General features: G+C 36.0%; 1 protein-coding gene and 2 pseudogenes across 4 annotated transcripts in view; 2 read left to right on the top strand and 1 right to left on the bottom strand.

The window, feature by feature from the left end:
- HEATR5B (HEAT repeat containing 5B) overlaps nucleotides 1-18,949 on the top strand; it is a 113,068-nt gene that overhangs the window by 34,305 nt on the left and 59,814 nt on the right. For all 4 annotated transcript variants that reach the window (XM_027622576.1, XM_027622577.1, XM_027622579.1 and 1 more), the window contains 4 exons: nucleotides 3,053-3,158; nucleotides 5,470-5,660; nucleotides 11,393-11,552; nucleotides 18,511-18,700. In XM_027622576.1, coding sequence (XP_027478377.1) covers nucleotides 3,053-3,158; nucleotides 5,470-5,660; nucleotides 11,393-11,552; nucleotides 18,511-18,700 — 647 coding nt within the window. The remainder of the gene's footprint in view (nucleotides 1-3,052; nucleotides 3,159-5,469; nucleotides 5,661-11,392; nucleotides 11,553-18,510; nucleotides 18,701-18,949) is intronic.
- Nucleotides 12,131-12,648, bottom strand: LOC113937765 (annotated as a pseudogene).
- LOC113937764 lies at nucleotides 16,150-17,526 on the top strand (annotated as a pseudogene).

The raw sequence follows: 18,949 nt of genomic DNA, 5'->3' as shown, positions 1-18,949 counted from the left end.
ATTGTGGACTGTGTCTTAAATGGCAAGATTTTCATTTCAGTAGTTCATTTGACAGCTTATAAGTAGGTTTTCACTATATCTTTAATGAGGAATCATTAAGTCAGTTTGCTAAGTCTTTTGATTTTGTTACTGAAGAAGTTAATGAGTGAGAAGTCTACTCTCTAATAACGTTTGTCATTCAATTTGAGTCTGAACTTGGGAAACTAAAATAACTGTTTTTCTAAGAGGAGCATTTTGGTTTGCTGTATTCTTTGTACACAAACACTCAACTTTAGTAGGCATTTTGTCTGTTTATGGTGGTTTTCTCAAAAGGAAAAGTGAAAATGACTTAGTGTAAGATACTTTCAGGTAACTTGTTTAACAAAATATGCTTTTAGGGGCACTTGGCTGGCTCAGTCAGTGGAGTGTGTGACTCTTGATCTTGGGGTTGTGAGATCAAGCCCCATGATGGGTGTAGAAATTACTTAAAAATAAAAAATCTTAAATATATATATATATATATATATATATATGCTTATTTATTTATTTATTATTTTTAAAGATTTTTTTTTTTAAAGATTTTATTTATTTGACAGAGAGAGACACAGTGAGAGCAGGAACACAAGCAGGGGGAGAGGGAGAGGGAGAAGCAGGCTTCCTGCTAAGCAGGGAGCCCGATGCGGGGCTCTATCCCAGGACCCTGGGACCATGACCTGAGCCTAAGGCAGACGCTTAACAACTGAGCCACCCAGGCTCCCAAAGATTTTGTTTTTAAGGAATCTCTATATCCAACATGGGGCTCGAACTCACAGCCCCCAGATCAGGAGTCGCATGTTCTTCGGACTGAGCCAGCCAGGTGCCTCCCCCACCAAAATAAAAAACATATGCTTTTAAAACATTGTTATATTTGTATATAAAAGATAATATAAATATAAAAGATAACAAGTGTTATCTTTAAAAATGTGTAGGTTACTTGATAATTGCTTTTTAATTTGAGAAGAAAAATTTCAGTGTGAAATTTTACTTTACCCAGATATCTTTAAGAACATTGGGTTGCCACATAAATGTTGAAGATCATTAAAGGTGGAAGAATCTCATAAAGCATCTAATTTAATGTCCTTGTTTTAAATCTAAGGAAATCCAGGTCCAAGAATTTGTGGTTTACCCAAAGTTACATAGCTAGTTATGAGAGCTCTAACTAGAGTCCAGGATTATCTTAACTATATTAAATCACTTTTGTACAAGGTGAACTATGAATAAATAAGTTCTATTAAAATATAATAACAACTTAAATATCCAATGATGGAGGAATGAATGAATCAATTATGGAAAGTCAATAGGCTAGAATATTTTTTTTTAAAGATTTATTTATTTGACAGAGAGAGACACAGCGAGAGAGGGAACACAAGCAGAGGGAGTGGGAGAGGGAGAAGCAGGCTTCCCGCGGAGCAGGGAGCCCGATGTGGGGCTCGATCCCAGGACCTTGGGACCATGGCCTGAGCCGAAGGCAGACGCTTAACGATTGAGCCACCCAGCCGCCCCTAGAATATTTTTTACATAGACAATGTTTTGATATCAGAAAATGCTCCTTATAAAATGTTAAATAAGAAAAGTAAAATAAAAAGCAAGAAATGATCCCAGTTTGGTATTTTAAAATACATAAAAATGTACATGTGTATACCAATACATATGTATATGTGAATACATAAGGAAAGACCTGAGAGGAAATGACTATACCTGAGGTTAAGAGTAGTTATTTTTGGCTAGTAACTTTTTGTTACTAGTCTTCAAATTAAATGAAATGACTATTTTATAATAAAGAAAAAACATTTTTTAAATAAGTCGTTTTAAAAGGTCATGTACTTGAGGTCAGTTATAGGCAAATGATGCTTAACAGTAGTGTTGGAGACGTGTCTTTTCTTATGTGTGTGCTTGAAAGCAGTGTGAATAATGCGCTGCTTCCTCATCCATAGAAGATGTGGATCTATGTCACAACAAGTGTTAAAGTAGTCAGTTTTAGCCCCCAGTAACTCTAACTGGAGTTCCTACTGGAGACTAGATGATTTCTTCCTCTAATTTTGAAGAATGCTTTGACCTGAGACCTATGGCCTATTATACATTGAGCTTAAATCCTTATAGTGACCTTAAGGGAGATACTGGTTTCCTACTTTAGTTCATAGTTATTTTAATACTAAATCCAACTTCCCAGCATTCCTTTGCCCATCCCATTTATTTTTAGAATCTGAAATGATCGCATTCTCTTTTATCAGAGTAGTCTCAAATGGCTGTGATTTTTTTTTTTGCTGCCTCATTTAAATAATTTGAAATAATAAAAAAAATTCACCTTTGATTTTCTACATTAAAAAAAAATTACCAAAGCTAAATTTTTTCCAAAATCTCCCAGTTAGCTTTTGAGAATAGGACATGAGGTACTATTTTCTTCCATGTGAGAATATTTTGAAAGAAGAAAAAAATTATGCCACATTTTAAAATTTTCAACTTAAAGATGCATAGTTAGTGACTGCTATTCTATTCAAGAAATCTTGAGGGTGCCTGGGTGGCTCAGTTGGTTAAGCAACTGCCTTCGGCTCGGGTCATGATCTCGGTCCTGGGATCGAGCCCCGCATTGGGCTCCCTGCTCGGCAGGAAGCCTCCTTCTCCCTCTCCCACTCCCCCTGCTTGTGTTCCCTCTCTCGCTGTCTCTCTCTCTGTCAAATAAATAAATAAAATCTTAAAAAAAAAAAAAGAAACCTTGAGCACCTACTATATGCCAGACACTTTGTTAGATGCTGAGGTTAACGTTAAAGAACATTATGACCTTGAAGTTAAGACCTTATTTTGTCAATTGAAACTTAATATGTAGTTGCTTGCTTTGTTTCTAGTTAAAAACCACATGTCCCTATATCAATTCAGGAGGAGGAGATCTGGTTTGAACCAGCTGCAGGAATGAAATAGAAATGAAATAGCATGGGACATTATTTGTTAAACACTTAGCTATTGCTCTTACTTCTGTTTTCTGAGCCATATTTGAATAAAAAGTATTGCTAATGTTATCTTTATTCTATGATTATAGATTACAAATGTTGGATCACTTTGCTGAATGTGTTAAACAAGCCAAAGGTGTCCGCCAACAGGCTGTGCAACTTAATATTTTTACTGCCGTTCTTAGTGCACTAAAGGTATTTACTTTTAAAACATAAGTATTCTGAACTAAGATTTTAATTAATGCCTTTACTAAGGCAGGTATTTCTAGACTGTTATGATGATTATATGGGTATCACTTGATAACTATGTTTTTATATTAGTTTAAATTATTAGAAACGATTTATTAAGCTCATTGTAATTAAATAGTGTTCTATATTTTAATAATGTTCAAGTTCATGTTTCTATGTGACCTTTCAGATTTTACAAGTGCTGGAAAGTTCTTTCAGAATTTTCAAAGGTGTCTAATGCAATCTGATACTCTACTGAAGGTTAACCAGATAAAGCTCAAGTTCAATTTGTGGTTTAGACCATAAATCAGGAGAGGCTATGTTGTATAGCTGAAAGAAGGCTGCATTTAGAGACTGTGTTCTGGTTTAGTTCTCATTAGGTTTATGTCTTGTGCAGTTCCTTTAACCTTTTGAACCTCAGTTTCTACATGTATGAAGTGAAATAAATATTTTGCCTATCTCTCAGAGTTCATGCACTGTTCTGTGCAGCCTGTGGCCTTCCATGATGTATTTGAAAACTTTTTATATTGCTCAGCACTAAGCTTATTATAAGGTTTTACTTGTAAAAGAAAATGGCAGCAAGTACAGGTGTTTAAATGGGCATGAATTAAATCATGTTTTGTAAACATCAGGGAAAAGGGACATAGGCATTGATTATAGAAATACAAGTTTGTATTGTTTATATAACTGTTAGTATATGCCCTATTTAGAGACCATCAGCTAATACCAACATCTGAATTTTTTTAAAAAGTAGTCATGGTCTCTCTTAATGTCTGGAAGGCTAGTGTACCAACTGTAATATTGGTCCAAGTACACTTTTCTTCATAGATTTGCTCAGTAATACCTCTGTTGTAGTTAACATTTCCCTCGGCACCATGAGTTGGATGTTTGGTCTCAAGTAATTTAAGTTCCATGACAGTAAGTGTACCTAGAACAGAGATATTAACATTTAATATGATGAACAAACTGTATCAATATTCAGTTACTGATATTTTTACCCATTTTATCTTTTTATATATTGAATGTACTCTTGATGACATAATTATCTTCTCTGAAATTTTTATATAAACAAATCAAAGTTTCATAATCATCAGACCTTTTCCTTACTTAAAGTTCTAATGATAAATGTCAATCAGTTGAATGACAGTTGATTTAATAGTACAGTGTCCTTTACATATAAAAACAATTTTTGAGCATTTGTCTTTGGATAGAGACACTTCCAGGGATTGTTCATTTTAGGGCTGATTGACTATAACTATGTTATATATCATGTTCTGAATCATGTTTAGGAAAGTGATTACTGTCGATTTAATAGGTATTGATCTAGGTGTAGTATATACAGGTGAAAGATAGTTGAGGAAGGGGCAGGGGTGGGGAATGGGTAAAATCGGTGAAGGGGATTAAGAAATACAAACTTACAGTTATAAAGTAAATAGGTCACAGAATGCAGCATTGGGAATATAGTTAATAATAGTGTAATAATGTTGTACAGTGACACATGGTGACTACACTTATGATGAGCATAGCTTAATGCATAAAATTGTCCAATCACTGTGTTGTACACCTGAAATTAATGTTGTATGTCAACTATACTTCATTTAAAAAAAGGATGGTTGATATATCTGCCCCTATTTTATAGCAGTGTTATTTATAATAGCAAGATGTGGAAGCAGCCCAAATGCCCATTGATAGATGAATGGATAAAGAAGAGGTGGTGTGTGTGTGTGTGTGTGTGTGTGTGTGTGTGTGTGTGTGTGTGTGTGTATGTATATATGCAATGGAATATTACTCAGCCATAAAAAGGAATAAAATCTTGCCATTTGCAATGACATGGATGGAGCTAGAGTATAATGCTAAGTGAAATAAGTCAGAGAAAGACAAATACCATATGATTTCACTGATATGTGAAGTTTAAGAAACAAATGAGCAAAGGGGAAAAAGAGAGAGCTAAACCAAGAAACAAACTCTTTAACTATTGTGAGCAAACTGGTTACCAGAGGGGAGGTGGGGAGGTGGATGGGTGAAATAGGTGATGGGGATTAAGGAGTGCACTTGTCCTGATGAGCGCTGGGTGACTGACATAATAAAATTTAAAAAAAATAAAAACTAAATAAATTTGAGCTCATCAACAAAAAAAATAAAATAAAAACTTTAAAAAATTAAAAAATAAAAAGGTTAAAAAAGTGGGTGAAGTGGGTATATTTACAAAGATTGCAGCACATTTTTAAAAAAATTTAATGTGAATTTTGAATTGCCTTTTTTTTTTAAATAACCGTAGGGCCTGGCTGAAAACAAAAGTACTTTGGGACCTGAGGAAGTTCGTAAATCTGCTCTGACTCTGGTTATGGGTGCTCTGGACAACCCAAACCCCATCTTACGATGTGCAGCAGGGGAAGCTCTTGGAAGAATGGCTCAGGTGGTTGGGGAAGCAACCTTCATTGCTAGAATGGCCCAATATAGCTTTGACAAGTAAGTGGGTCTCTTTACTGACAAGTAAGTTTCTCTTAGAGGCAGAGATGTCATTTTAAGTAATCAATAATTATAGTAATTGGATGATATGTTTTCCACACGGTATAGCATATGACAAAATTTTGTGTTTTTTTAAATAATGGTCTTAATTTTTTTATAATCTTTTTAGTTCAGTAATTGTTTAAACTCTAGGATCTGGAGAAGTCATAATACTATAGATAGTTTCAGTGTGGTGAGGTTTCAGCCTTTGAATGTTACATAATGGAATCAAGAGGACTGTTAATAGGACTTCTCTCAGTTAGTTATATGTATTCTGCTCTGAAGAGGTGCTCTGGTAGTCTCTTTCTCTTATCTCTGCCCCCCACATTATACTTTTTGTTAATTAATCACTTTTTGTAATAAGCCATTCTTTTCCTAACTGCCAGCAAGTTTATCATCTCTTAAATTATCCCTGAAACAGGGGAAAAGTTAGTGTTAGATTTTAAAGATTTCTTTGCATATTAATTAAAAAGAGGATCTCAGAGTTCCAAATAAGTATGATTAAGATGATACAGTTATTAATTACTCTTGGTTGTTAATCAAGTACTTAAGTAGAGAAGTTGAAAATCAGGTGTGGTCAAGAACTGATACTTGAGTTATGTAAATTAACTATTCTTCACAGTTGTATATTTTGAGTACTAATTATACCAAACTAGGCCGTAATCTTTAGTGGGGGGAGGGAAGCAATGGTGGTGAAGCAATAGTTTTGAAGAAAAAGTATTTTCTGAATTCTTGGTTATCTGAGAATGGTTTTCCCTGTCTTCAAACATGAACAGCAGTTTGGTTATAGGATAATGCCCCCAGTGTATTGTTTGAATCACTAAGGATAGTATGAGCAAGCAGAAGATAAAATATTTCCAGATACTTCTCTTCTACAGGATGACTTCTGCCATTTTCTAGCAACAGATTAGTTTTGCTTTTCCAAGTATGTCATTGATTCTGAAATCAACTTTGGTTAAAGATGTTTTTAAATACACAACCAATCTTACCTTTTAATGGTTTGTACTCTGTTAATAATAGGTAAAATAAGAGTGTATTTGTTTGGAAAACTTCAGAGTGGTCATTTTGTTTTTTAGTTCAAGGAATTTTAATTTACAAGTATTTCCAATACCTGTAGGAGTATTTTTTTTTTAGTTATTCTGGTGAAACACAAAGACCTTCATTCATATTCATATCTGTCTGGTTAATGGTTTGCAAGTATTTTCAGTGCCTAGTTTCATTAGCTTTTCCAAATAATTGATTATGATTTGAAGTTAATTTTTACATGCATTTTAAGTTACCCATTTTTCACAATTCATCTGATATTAGAATTTGTTTTAAATTCTCTACAAACATAATTAATAGGCAGTGCTTTTTGTTTTTTGTTTTTTTTATTTAAATTCAATTAGCCAATATACATTTTTTCTTTCTTTTATACTACTATATAAAGTAATGGTACATTTAAAAATTTGTGGTATCTTAGGGACACTTGGGTGGCTCAGTTGGTTAAACATCCAACTCTTGATTTCAGCTCAGATCTTGATCTCAGTGTCATGAGTTCAAGCCCCACATTGGGCTCCACACTGGGCATGGAGACTACTTAAAAAAATAAATAGGGGCACGTGGGTGGCTTAGTTGGTTAAGCCTCCAACTCTTGGTTTGAACTCAGGTCATAATCTCAAGGTCTTGAGATCAAGCCCCTACTTGGGCTCCCTGCCCAGTGGGGAGTCTGCTTCCCCTCTCTCTTTCACCCTCTCCCTTTGCCCCTCCCCCTGCTTGTGCACACACTCTCTCTCTAAAATGAATAAATAAATCTTTAAAATAAATAAATAAAAGTAAAAATAAAGATCTGTGGTAACTTAGATTAGCTTGAAAAAGTTTCAGTGTCCTCCTGTCTCATTATAGTAGAATGTTCACTTAGATTAGCTTGAAAAAGTTTCACTGTCCTCCTGTCTCATTATAGTAGAATGTTTTCATCTACACTGTCTTTTGTTGATTTAATATCTGACTATGAAAAGCCAAAAGTATTTAAACATACAGATCTGTCGGCTATATTTACACACTAAAATCTTATGCCATCTTAGCATTTAGACAGGAATCATTCTCTTAAACCATTCTAGTTAACAGAGATTTGCTTCAACTGCTTAAGACCTAGTTCAGAAGGAAATAAAAATCATTACTGGTTGAATTTGTTTCCATTCAAACTGAAATTCACTTTCAGTGATTTCACTAATAAAGACTTATTCTTTTATAAGTCTGTTTTTAAATGAGCTATTATTTTTCTCATTAATTTCTTTTTTATTGTTGTTTAAGTTTTTATTTCATAATCGTAAACTTAACTCTGCAATCCAGCTAGACTTGGAGGGGAATAAGGAAAATATGGATCTCATAGAACTGCAGTGAGAGCACAAAGATTATAGGATATTTTGAACAGATGGGGGTGAAGGAGTGCTCTCCTGAGCTACAGAAGTAATGGACTGGTAGTTAAGATAAAACACAAGTCAAATTTATTAGATTTGTCCACAGTCAGCAATGGTGATCTTTTTGCTGGTCTTGCCATTCCTGGACCCAAAGCACTCTATGGCTTCCACAATATTCATGCCCTCTTTCACTTGCCAGAGACCACAGCCTTGCTATCCAACCATTCACTCTTGGCAGTGCAGATGAAAAAACTTGGAACTGTTTGTGTTGGGTCCAGCATTTGTCATGGGCAAGATGCCAGGACCCATATGCTTCAGGATAAAATTTTCATCATCATATTTCTCTCCACAGATGGACTTGCCACCAGTGCCATTATGGCATGTGAAGTTACCCCCCTGGCACATAAATCCCTGAATAATCCTGTGAAAGCAGGAAGTTGTATAACCAAATCCTTTCTCCCCAGTGCTCAGAGCATGAAAGTTTTCTCTTGTCTTTGAAACTTTGTCTGCAAAACAGCTCAAAGATGTGACCCAAGGGCTCACCAACCATGGCAGTGTTGTACATGGTAGGGTTGACCATGGCTGGGTGACATGGGCAGCTCCTGGGCAGCGGAGTCTGCAAGCTAGTTTTATTCTCATTTTTAAATGCCTTGGAAAGATAATTGACTCTTTAATGCAAATATAATAACATGATAGGATTTTAATATGTAGAGAAGTAAAATACCTGACAACAGCACAGAGAATGGGAAGAGGAAATGGTAGTATACTCTGATTGTGTATAATATACATGAAAGAATATGATACTCTTTGAAGGTAGATCATAAAGACTTAGAAATGTATACTATAGGGGCACCTGGGTGGCTCATTCAGTTAAGTGTCTGCCTTCAGCTCAGGTCATGATCCCAGGGTCCTGGGATTGAGCCCCATGTGGAGCTCCCTGCTCAGTGGGGAGCCTGCTTCTCCCTCATCCCCTCCTCCCTGCTTGTGCTCTCTCTCACTCTTTCTCAAATAAATAAAATCTTTTAAAAATATATATATTATAAACTCCAGAGATTATACTAAAAAATAAAAATGTATAATTAGTAAACCAATAGTGAAGATAAAACGAAATCATAAAAAATACTAAATCCAAAAGAAGACAGAAAGAGGGAAAAGGGAACAAACTGATGTGACAAATAGAGCACAAATAGCAATATGGTAGACTTAAACCCAACCATGCTGATAATTGCATTAAATGTTAAATGGTCTAAACATTACACGTAAAAGTTAGGGTTTGTCAGATTAAATAAAAACAAGATCAGACATCTGCGTGGCTCAGTCGGTTAAGTGTCTGCCTTCAGCTCAGATCGTGAACCCAGGGTCCTGGGATCGAGTCCCACGTCGGGCTCCTTGCTCAGCAGGGAATCTGCTCCTGCCTCTCCCTCTCCCTCTGCCCCTTCCCCGGCTTGTGCTCTCTCTTGCTCATTCTGTCTCTCTCTCAAATAAATAAATAAAATCTTTAAAATCAAGAAAGAAATAAAAGCAAAATCTAGGGGCTTCTGGGTGGCTCAGTCCGTTAAGTGTTCAACTCTTGATTTCAGCTCAGGTCATAATCTCAGAGTCCTGGGATTGAGCCCCATGTCAGGCTCCCTGCTTAGTGGGGAGTTTGCTTCTCCTTCTCCCTCTACCCCTCTACCTCCCCCTGCCCCCACTCATGCTCTCTAGCTCTCTCAAATAAATAAAAAAATAAAATAAAAAACAAACAAGATCTAACTATATGCTGTCTACAAGAAACTCCTTTAACCAAAAGAGAGAGGTTAAAAGTAAAAGGATAGGAATAATATAGCATGAAAACACTAATCCAAAGGAAGCTGAAGTGGCTCTGTTATTATTAGAAAAAGTAGATTTTGTAACAAAGATTGTTATCAGAATAAATGAGTGATTTCATAATGATAAAAGGATGTATTCCCCAAGAATACATAGCAATTCTCTATGTTTATGAATCTTATGATATAATTTTAAAATACATGGAACAAGGAGCGCCTGGGTGGCTCAGTCGATTAAGCGTCTGCCTTCGGCTCAGGTCATGGTCCCGAGGTCCTGGGATCAAGCCCTGCATTGGGCTCCCTGCTCAGTGGGAAGCCTGCTTCTCCCTCTTCCTCTGCCTCTCCTTGCCAGCTCGTTCTCTCTCAAATAAATAAATAAAATCTTTTAAAAAACTAAAATACAAGGAACAAAACCTAATAGAAGTGAAAGTCCATAATTATAGGAGATTCAGCATTCCTCTCTCAGTAATTGATAGAATAGATGCTCCCAAATTATTAAAAATATAGATTTTACCAATACAATCATCTAACTTGGCCTAATTGACATTTATAGAATACTTTATCCAACAGCAGCAGAATATACATTCTTTCTCTCTCCTTTTTTTCTTATTTAGTCAGTTGAAGGGTTTATCAGTGTTATAGTTCTTTTAAAAAAAACAGCTTTTGGTTTCATTGAGTTTCTCCATTTTTCTGTTTTCTCGTCCACTGATTTCTGCTTTACCTTTATAACTTGCTTCATTATGCCTTTTTTTGGTTCAGTTTGCTTTTCTATTTCTAGGTTCTGAAGATGGAAGTTTAGATAATTGATTTAAAACCTTTCTTCTTTCTTAATATTAGAATTTTAATGCTATAAATTCATCTTAAAACATACTTTAGCTACATCCCATAGATTCTGATATGTTTTATTTCCATTTATTGTAATTAATTATCTGTCTTGGTAAATGTTCTATGTTTACTTGAAAAGAATTAAAATTGGTGAATTTTATTGTATATAGATATATCTCAAGCCTTGTCAAAAATTAATATACAATATCTCCTTTTTATATTTTTTAGTTCATTAGATATATTTTACAGAGAAAAGGACTGATGCATTTTAAAGAGGTTCAAATCATAATTATAGAAAATTTCTTAAGTGAAAGTTAACATTTTCTTTAATTCTATGACTAGAGTTACCCTGTTTTTTATATTTTTAAAACCAGTTATAAAAACAATTCTTTTATTTAAAACACCAATAATAAAAATATTTTTCAAATGATTCTTGACTTTTCAAGAAATAATGTTTAAAACTGAGAAGTTGTGATTCTTCTTTCACGTTTTCTTTAAAATAAAAGTAGGCTTTATTCCATGAAATATGTCACTTTCACCAACCATTGTCATTAATCTCTAACTCTTGGTAGAGAGTGGAAAAAGAAATAATCATAACTGTAGTCTTTTCTGATTTCCATAGGGAAATAGAAAAACCAATTTCTGAAGCATAACTTTTTTTCAGGTTGAAATCAGCCCGCGATGTTGTATCCAGAACTGGGCATTCATTGGCTCTGGGTTGCTTGCATCGCTATGTTGGTGGTATCGGCTCAGGACAACATCTAAAAACCAGTGTCAGCATTTTATTGGCCCTAGCACAAGACGGAACATCCTCTGAAGTTCAGGTATAATGTTGATTTTTTTCTTTATTATGACTTTTTTTTTTAACGAAGAAGTTGAATGTTTTATTATTAAACTATCTTCCTGCAAGGCTGTTGCTTCATTGTATAAAAATAGCACCAGCAAGTGCAGTATATTGCAAAATTAAGGTAGTATTGTTCTTTATCTGACACATACAACTAACAAACCTTTCTCTACTGCCAGTTATTTCCAATGGAAAGATTATTTAAGCATTTTGACCCCCATCCAGGGATAGATGTAAGCTTAAGGCTTAAGGTAACAATGTCATCCTTGAATTACATAATTTTTATAACTAGTTTTTAACCAAAGATAATTTCAGGATTCTGAATATCATAACTGGAGCATAAAAATCAGAGGGTGTTGCAAAACAGATGCATGTTGTGTTTTTCTGCAATCATTATAAAGTTAAGGGGTATTTTCTTCCATTAGCATTGTTGCAAGTAGTTTCTTTCTCCACTGGTATTGCTAATAGTTGCTATTTTAAATCCTCTGTGTACCACTAATTTAAGACAACTATGCTAGATTAAGTTGTTTCATACTAGTTTATTTAGGGGTTCCATTTTCACTCCTCAGCAGATTTTATGTATCTCTCATATGCTTCTTCACTCATTAATTCATCCAGTTCTGAAGGATCACTGAGTGCTATCTTGATCAGCCAACCATCTTCATAACAAGATTTGTTGACAAGTCCTGGATTTTCTGCAAGAGCTTCATTAATTTCAGTTACTTCTCCTGATAGAGGAGAATAGAGTTCACTAGCAGCTTTCACACTTTCCAAAGCACCAAACTCATCTTGTTTGTTCAGTTTTGTCCCAACTTCAGGCAGACTACAGTAAACAACATCTCCTAGAGGTTCCTGTGCAAAATTGCTGATTCCCACTGTTCCAATACCATTTTCTGTTGTTATCCATTCATGTTTGTGAATTTACGCACGGAGAGCAGAGCGGAGCCCGTGCGCAGTGTCCGGAAGGCGCCCGCCCTCAGCCCCCAGGGCCGTGGCAGGCAGGGTGCGGCGGGCGCCGAGGCGACGCGCAGACTGCAGGCCACAGGCCGCACGCTCCGCACCGCTCGCAGCGCCATGTTCACAGACGTGCGGGGGTCGCGGTGCAAGGGACTCGGGCTATTATGACATTTTTAAATAATATTTTTAGGACTATTAGTTGTAAAATAGTAATGATTATGATAATTTGTTCAAAAAATGTATTAGAGTGTTTCTCTGTCATTTTATTTTATGAGTCTTATTTGTAAAAATGTAGAACAGGATTTTGTATTTTAACCTAATCTTAAATCTGTCTTATTCTGGGAATTTAATCCATTCATATATATTTCTTGAAGCGTAGTTTCTTTTTATTACTTACTGTCTTTTGTACTTGTTTTCTCTCTCTCTTTTTTTTTTTTTTTTTTGCATTTCCTTACATTTGCTAAATTGATCCAGTTTCTTTTAATGACCATCTCTCTCTCTCTTCCCACTTATATACCATCCCAGGTCCAGTGTTTTTGGTTGAATCTTCAAGTATCCTCCTGGAATTTTTTTGTTTGTTTGTTTCTCCTTAAATATTTTAAATACAACGAAATACAATTGCAATGAAAGGCAAGAGGTTCACTTGTGTGAAGATATACTGTTCTCTTGATTTGCCACCTCACATTGATACACCTAAAAATATTAAGCGTATATGAATCCAGTAGCATTCAACTTACCAGCTTCGTATTGGGAATGCAAATTGGGAAAAGAGACAAATTGATTTGGCATTAGGGCCTATCATTAGTTTATTAATAAGTTCCTTCACAGTTAGATAAGAGACAGTAAATCCATCAGAGGATTCTAGTCTACAGGCTTAGTTTGCCTTTGATTTCTTGGTAAAAGTTTCCAGCTGTGTAAAGCCCAAAATTCCCAAAAAGGTTAGAGACAAAAATCAAGTAAGCTTATCCCTTAAGGGATAAGGTGCTACACTGCTTTTTAAAAAATTCTATTTTCATAGTGGACTAGAAGAAAATTTTACCTAAAAAGTTGCTGCTTTATTTTTTTTAAATTTAATTTACTCTTTTTTAGAGAGAGCACACAAGCAGGGGCAGGGTAAGGGCAAAGGGAGAGGGAGAGAGAATCTTAAGCAGGCTCCATGCTCAGTGTGGAGCCCAACACAGGGCTTGATCTCACAACCCTGAGTCATGAAATCAAGAGTTGGACGCTTAACACCTAGGTGCCCCTCTGCTTTCTTCTTTTATGTCAAAGAGCATGGTGGTAGTTTGCTTTCTTTTGTCTTCACCTTCTTCTCAGCCTTCTCTTGCTTTTAATTTCTTAAAGTCACACTCCAAGTGACCACTCTGCACTATTATTTTAATATGACAGGACATTTTACTAAAATTTGTATCAGTTACATTCCCTCAGTGCTACCATATATCTGCACAAGAAGAGTGTAGTAGATTTTCTTAAGTTTGCCCTAATGTGTCTTCTGTTTTAAGAATCCTAACTCAAAAATTATACTTTACAGTCCTATTATTGGCTACATCTATTTAACTATAATCACCAGAGATTTATTTTTCAATAATATTTTCTTCTTTGTATCCTCAACTCCTGTCTTGAGATCTTTGTTCTTTTTTACATTTTCATTGGATAGGAAAAATTCCTCCAACAATCATTAGCTTGAATGGTATGCTTTTTTAATCCTTGCATATCTAAAACATGGCTTTATTTTGCCTTCACATTTGAATGAATTTTAGTTGAGTATACTATTCCTGGCACACAGTCCTTTTCTTTCATTATTCATATATGTTTCAGGATTTTCTGTGTTCTGGTGTTGCACATAAGAGGCTAATGGTAGTCTTTTTTTAAAGTTAAATTTCAGTAAATATTAACATCTCAAATTTTAATCATTTATCTCTAAAAACTTTCAGTTATGTTCTTTAGGAAATTAAAGGCAATATGTAAACCAATAATCAAAGCAACTGGTGTACAAATATTGTGTTTAAAGTTTCTCTGCAGTGTGGCTTTGAGTATCCAGAAATGAGACTTTAGTGATGAAATCATTTTCCTTTATACTATGCGTGCATTTCACACTTGGAAAAGACAATGGCTTATGTGATAAACTTCTGAATTAATAGATAGTTACAGACATCACAGCAATCTTTACTCCCCATCTTTTCATTGCTTTTGCTAGGAAACTTACCTGAAATATATATGTATGTCTGTAAGCTTACATTTTTGTTTGGCGGTGTGTAAGAATTTTCCTGTGAAGTTCATCAAATTCTATATAAGTTTATCTTTTTCTCTTTTTGGAACTAGTATTATTCATATATTAGATCTTGTCTTTTTTCCTCATTATTTTTATTTTTTGGTATTTTCACTCAATGTTATAGGATAATCTTCCATTTGATCCTGAAAAATCATGGTTTTGGTTTTTAGCAATAGCTATTGTTTTTCCAGTTTTCCATTGCATCTTTAATATAAATCCTGGGTTTTTTTAAAAAAAAAACACTTCTAGAATCTCCTTTGTGCTTTATATGGCCTAAAAAATTTTTATTACAGTTTTATTAAAGTGCTTTTTGTTCTGTACATTTATTTTTTATTATTTGTTTTTTAAAGTAATCTCTACACCCAGTGTGGAGCTTGAACTAACAGCCCTGAAATCAAGTGTTGATGCTCTATTGACTGAGCCAGCGAGACACCTCTATTTCTTACATTTAATCATTTTCTCCAGAATGTTTGCTCAAGTCTTCCTCCCTCAAGTTGCTATATCCCTATTATTTTTTGCTAGCTCTTGTCAGTAGATGTGGTTTCTGTACATATCTGTCCAAGTCAGGTTGCTGGGTTCTCTAGGATCATAGCAGATTGACAGGTAGTAGAAGTTGAGGTGTGGATTTTTTTTTTCCTCTGTTGGCAAGTTGAGATCTCTCTGTCCTTAGCCCAGTAGTATAGCTCTCCTTTTGAGCTGCCGGCAACAGAAATAAAAGGTAAGTTCTTCTACAACTGGATGTAGGTAGTTTAAAGGACTTAATTTTTTCTCAGTCCTGTGCTGATTACAATATGCTGCTCTGGGATTAGTTTTGGAAATGCTATTAGCCAGTAAGATTACTTTGTGCTTAGTAGGCATAAATAGGGGCTCAAAATGGTTCAATGCACTTGAAGAGCTGATATGTGAATATCATTGCTATAGAAATGTATCTGAGTACAGAACATTGTCACAGTCATTGTTCTATTTCAGGCTCATTATTTAGCAAAACTCCACAATACAGGCAATAAAAATATATTTGATGTCCATAAGCATCCACTAAATCAAATGCTTATTACATAAGTCATGGTCTTTTGAATGTATGAGATAGATACACATTATAATAGAAGAAAATGAATTCATCATCGAAATTTTATTTGACACTCAAAGCCATGCTGCAGAGAAACTTAAACATAACACTTGTACATCAGTTGCTTAAAGTATTTTTAGACCATTGATTAAAAATAAAGGTGTTACATAACAATAAAAAAATTTAAAAAAAAAAAAAATAAATAAAAATAAAGGTGTTAGGCCACCACTCCTCCTCCAGTTCCAGCTGCTGCCGCCGCCACTTCCTGGGCTGAGTCCACCTGCGGTCCCGGCGGCTCCAGGGGTGTTCACACTGCCCAGCTCCTGCCCGAGTCTGCCGCCGCCATAGCTGCCCCGGGCTCCCCGCCCCGCTGCCGAGATGGCGATGCGCTCCTGCCGAGAGAAGGCTCAGAAGCTGAACAAGCAGCACCAGCTCATCCTGTCCGAGCTGCTAAGGGAGGAGGACAAAAGTACTGCCCCGACTGAGAGACCAAAGGTCCTCCATGGGCTTCCTGGAATATTGGTGTATTTATTTGCGTCACATGTGCTGGAATCCATAGAAATCTTGGGGTTCATATATCCAGGGTCAGGTCAGTCAACCTAGACCAGTGTACACCAGAACAGATACAGTGCATGCAAGATATGGGAAATACTAAAGCAAGACTACTCTATGAAGCCAATCTTCCAGAGAACTTTCGAAGACCACAGACAGATCAAGCAGTGGAATTTTTCATCAGAGATAAATATGAAAAGAAGAAATACTATGATAAAAATGCAATAGCTATTACAAATAAAGAAAAGGGAAAAAAAAAAAGGAAGAGAAAAAGAAAGAAAGGAGCCAGAAACGCATGCAAAACCTCTTACAACTGGAAAGCTGCAGAAGAAAGAAGATCAGCATATGGAGCCCAAAAAAAGTACCAGCCCTAAAAAAGCTGCAGAGCCCACTGTTGATCTTTTAGGACTTGATGGCCCTGCTGAGGCACCAGTGACCAATGGGAACACAACCACGGTGCCATTCCTGAATGATGATCTGGACATCTTTGGACCAGTGATTTCTAATCCCTTACCTGCAACAGTCATACCCCCAGCTCAGGGGATGCCCTCTATACCTGCAGCTGCCACTTTGTCTACAGTAATATCTGGAGATCTGGATCTGTTCACCGAGCAAGCTACAAAGTCAGAAGAGGTGGCAAAGAAACAACTCTCCAAAGACTCCATCTTATCTTTGTATGGTGCAGGAACCATTCAGCAGCAGAGTACTCCTGGTGTGTTTATGGGACCCACAGATATACCATTTACCTCACAAGCACCAACTGTCTTTCAAGGTTTTCCATCAGTGGGTGTGCCTGTGCGTACACCTGCAGCTCCTGGCCTTCTCGGAAATGTGATGGGACAGAGTGCAAGCATGATGGTGGGCATGCCCATGCCCAATGGGTTTATGGGAAATGCACAGACTAGTGTGATGCCACTTCCTCCAAATGTGGTTGGCCCCCAAGGAGGAATGGTGGGACAGATGGGTGCACCCCAGAGTAAGTTTGGCCTGCCGCAAGCTCAACAGCCCCAGTGGAACCTCTCACAGATGATTCAGCAAATGGCTGGCATGAGTATCAGTAGTACGAACCCAACAGTGGGTTTTGGCTAGCCCCCCAACACAACACCACCCCCCAGCAGGATGGTCTGGAAGCCTATCGGGTCAGACTCTCAGCACACAGCTGTGGAAGTGAAAACTGCAGTGCAAGTTTCATCCAGAACTACCACCTGACATTCCTTGCTAAAACGCATCTAGTTCCCCTGTTTATTCATGTACATATACTTTTTTTCTTTCTCTCATTTGTCATATTAAGAATTATCTGACTGACCATGTTGGTTTGTACTGATTAAATTTGATGTGAAAAGCAGGTTGAGAAACCATTTTATGTCAAGGGCAGCTTTGCTCATTTCCTATGATTTCATAAACCACATTATTTGAGAAGCTGCTCAGTCAACTTGCATTATCAGTTTTACTCTCAATAAAATTATAGCTCTAATATCTGCATTTAAGGGAAGTAGTTACCATGTTAGTAATACCTCTAACAGTATAAACCCCACCCCCAAATTAGCCAGTAATCCTTAGGAAGGTACTATATGATCAAATGTGTAATCATATAAATAGAATGTAAATATATCACTGAGCACTGTTTTCCATTGTATCGAAATTCTTTTATTTCATCATTCACTTCACTGTGCTGTTGTTATGATGTGCTTAATAGGGAACGTTGTTAGTGAAAGGAAGATAAACCTGGATGTTACTACAAAACTTAGTTTAATGAATGTTTAAAGAACTCAAATTTTACCTGCCTCTCCTGTAATTTGGATCTCTTCTTATGTACATAGTGCTAATAACATGAAGACCTTTCTCTGCACTATATGCAAACAGGGCAACTAAACAAAGCCACTTTCAATCCTTGAAGGTATGTCCAGGTTTATGACAGTAATTGTGTTTACATTTTATGGTGCCTAGTATTGACAAAATGTTATATCCCTATATTAAACAGATGAATCCATTAAAAAAATAAGGTGTTAATATTTACTAACATTTAAGTTAAAAAATCAATTCAGTATACTCAAATTATTCCTTACCACTAAATAAAATTATATTTCATTCCAGACATGGTCTCTTCATTCACTTGCTCTTATAGTGGATTCTAGTGGCCCAATGTATCGTGGATATGTGGAACCAACATTATCTCTAGTTCTTACCTTGCTGTTGACAGTCCCACCTTCACATACGGAAGTTCATCAATGTTTGGGTAGATGCCTGGGTGCCATAATAACTACTGTTGGCCCTGAGCTACAAGGTGAGTAAATTATCTTAAATAAAGGAACTAGACATTGCTATCTTTCAATTTCCTGAATGTCGCTATCATGTTGCTTAATGAAAACTTGTAATAGTAATAATTACTGATTACTATGTACTGAATGCTTCTTATTTACCAAAGGCCTACAACTCTGCTTTTTTTTTTTTAAGATTTATTTTATTTATTTATTTGAGTGAGAGAGACAGAGAGAACACAAGCAGGGGGAGGGGGAGGCAGAGGGAGAAGCAG

Source organism: Zalophus californianus, chromosome 8 (assembly GCF_009762305.2).
Source record: "Zalophus californianus isolate mZalCal1 chromosome 8, mZalCal1.pri.v2, whole genome shotgun sequence".
Classification (NCBI taxonomy): domain Eukaryota; kingdom Metazoa; phylum Chordata; class Mammalia; order Carnivora; family Otariidae; genus Zalophus; species Zalophus californianus.
This window is presented reverse-complemented; position numbering and strand designations above follow the sequence as displayed.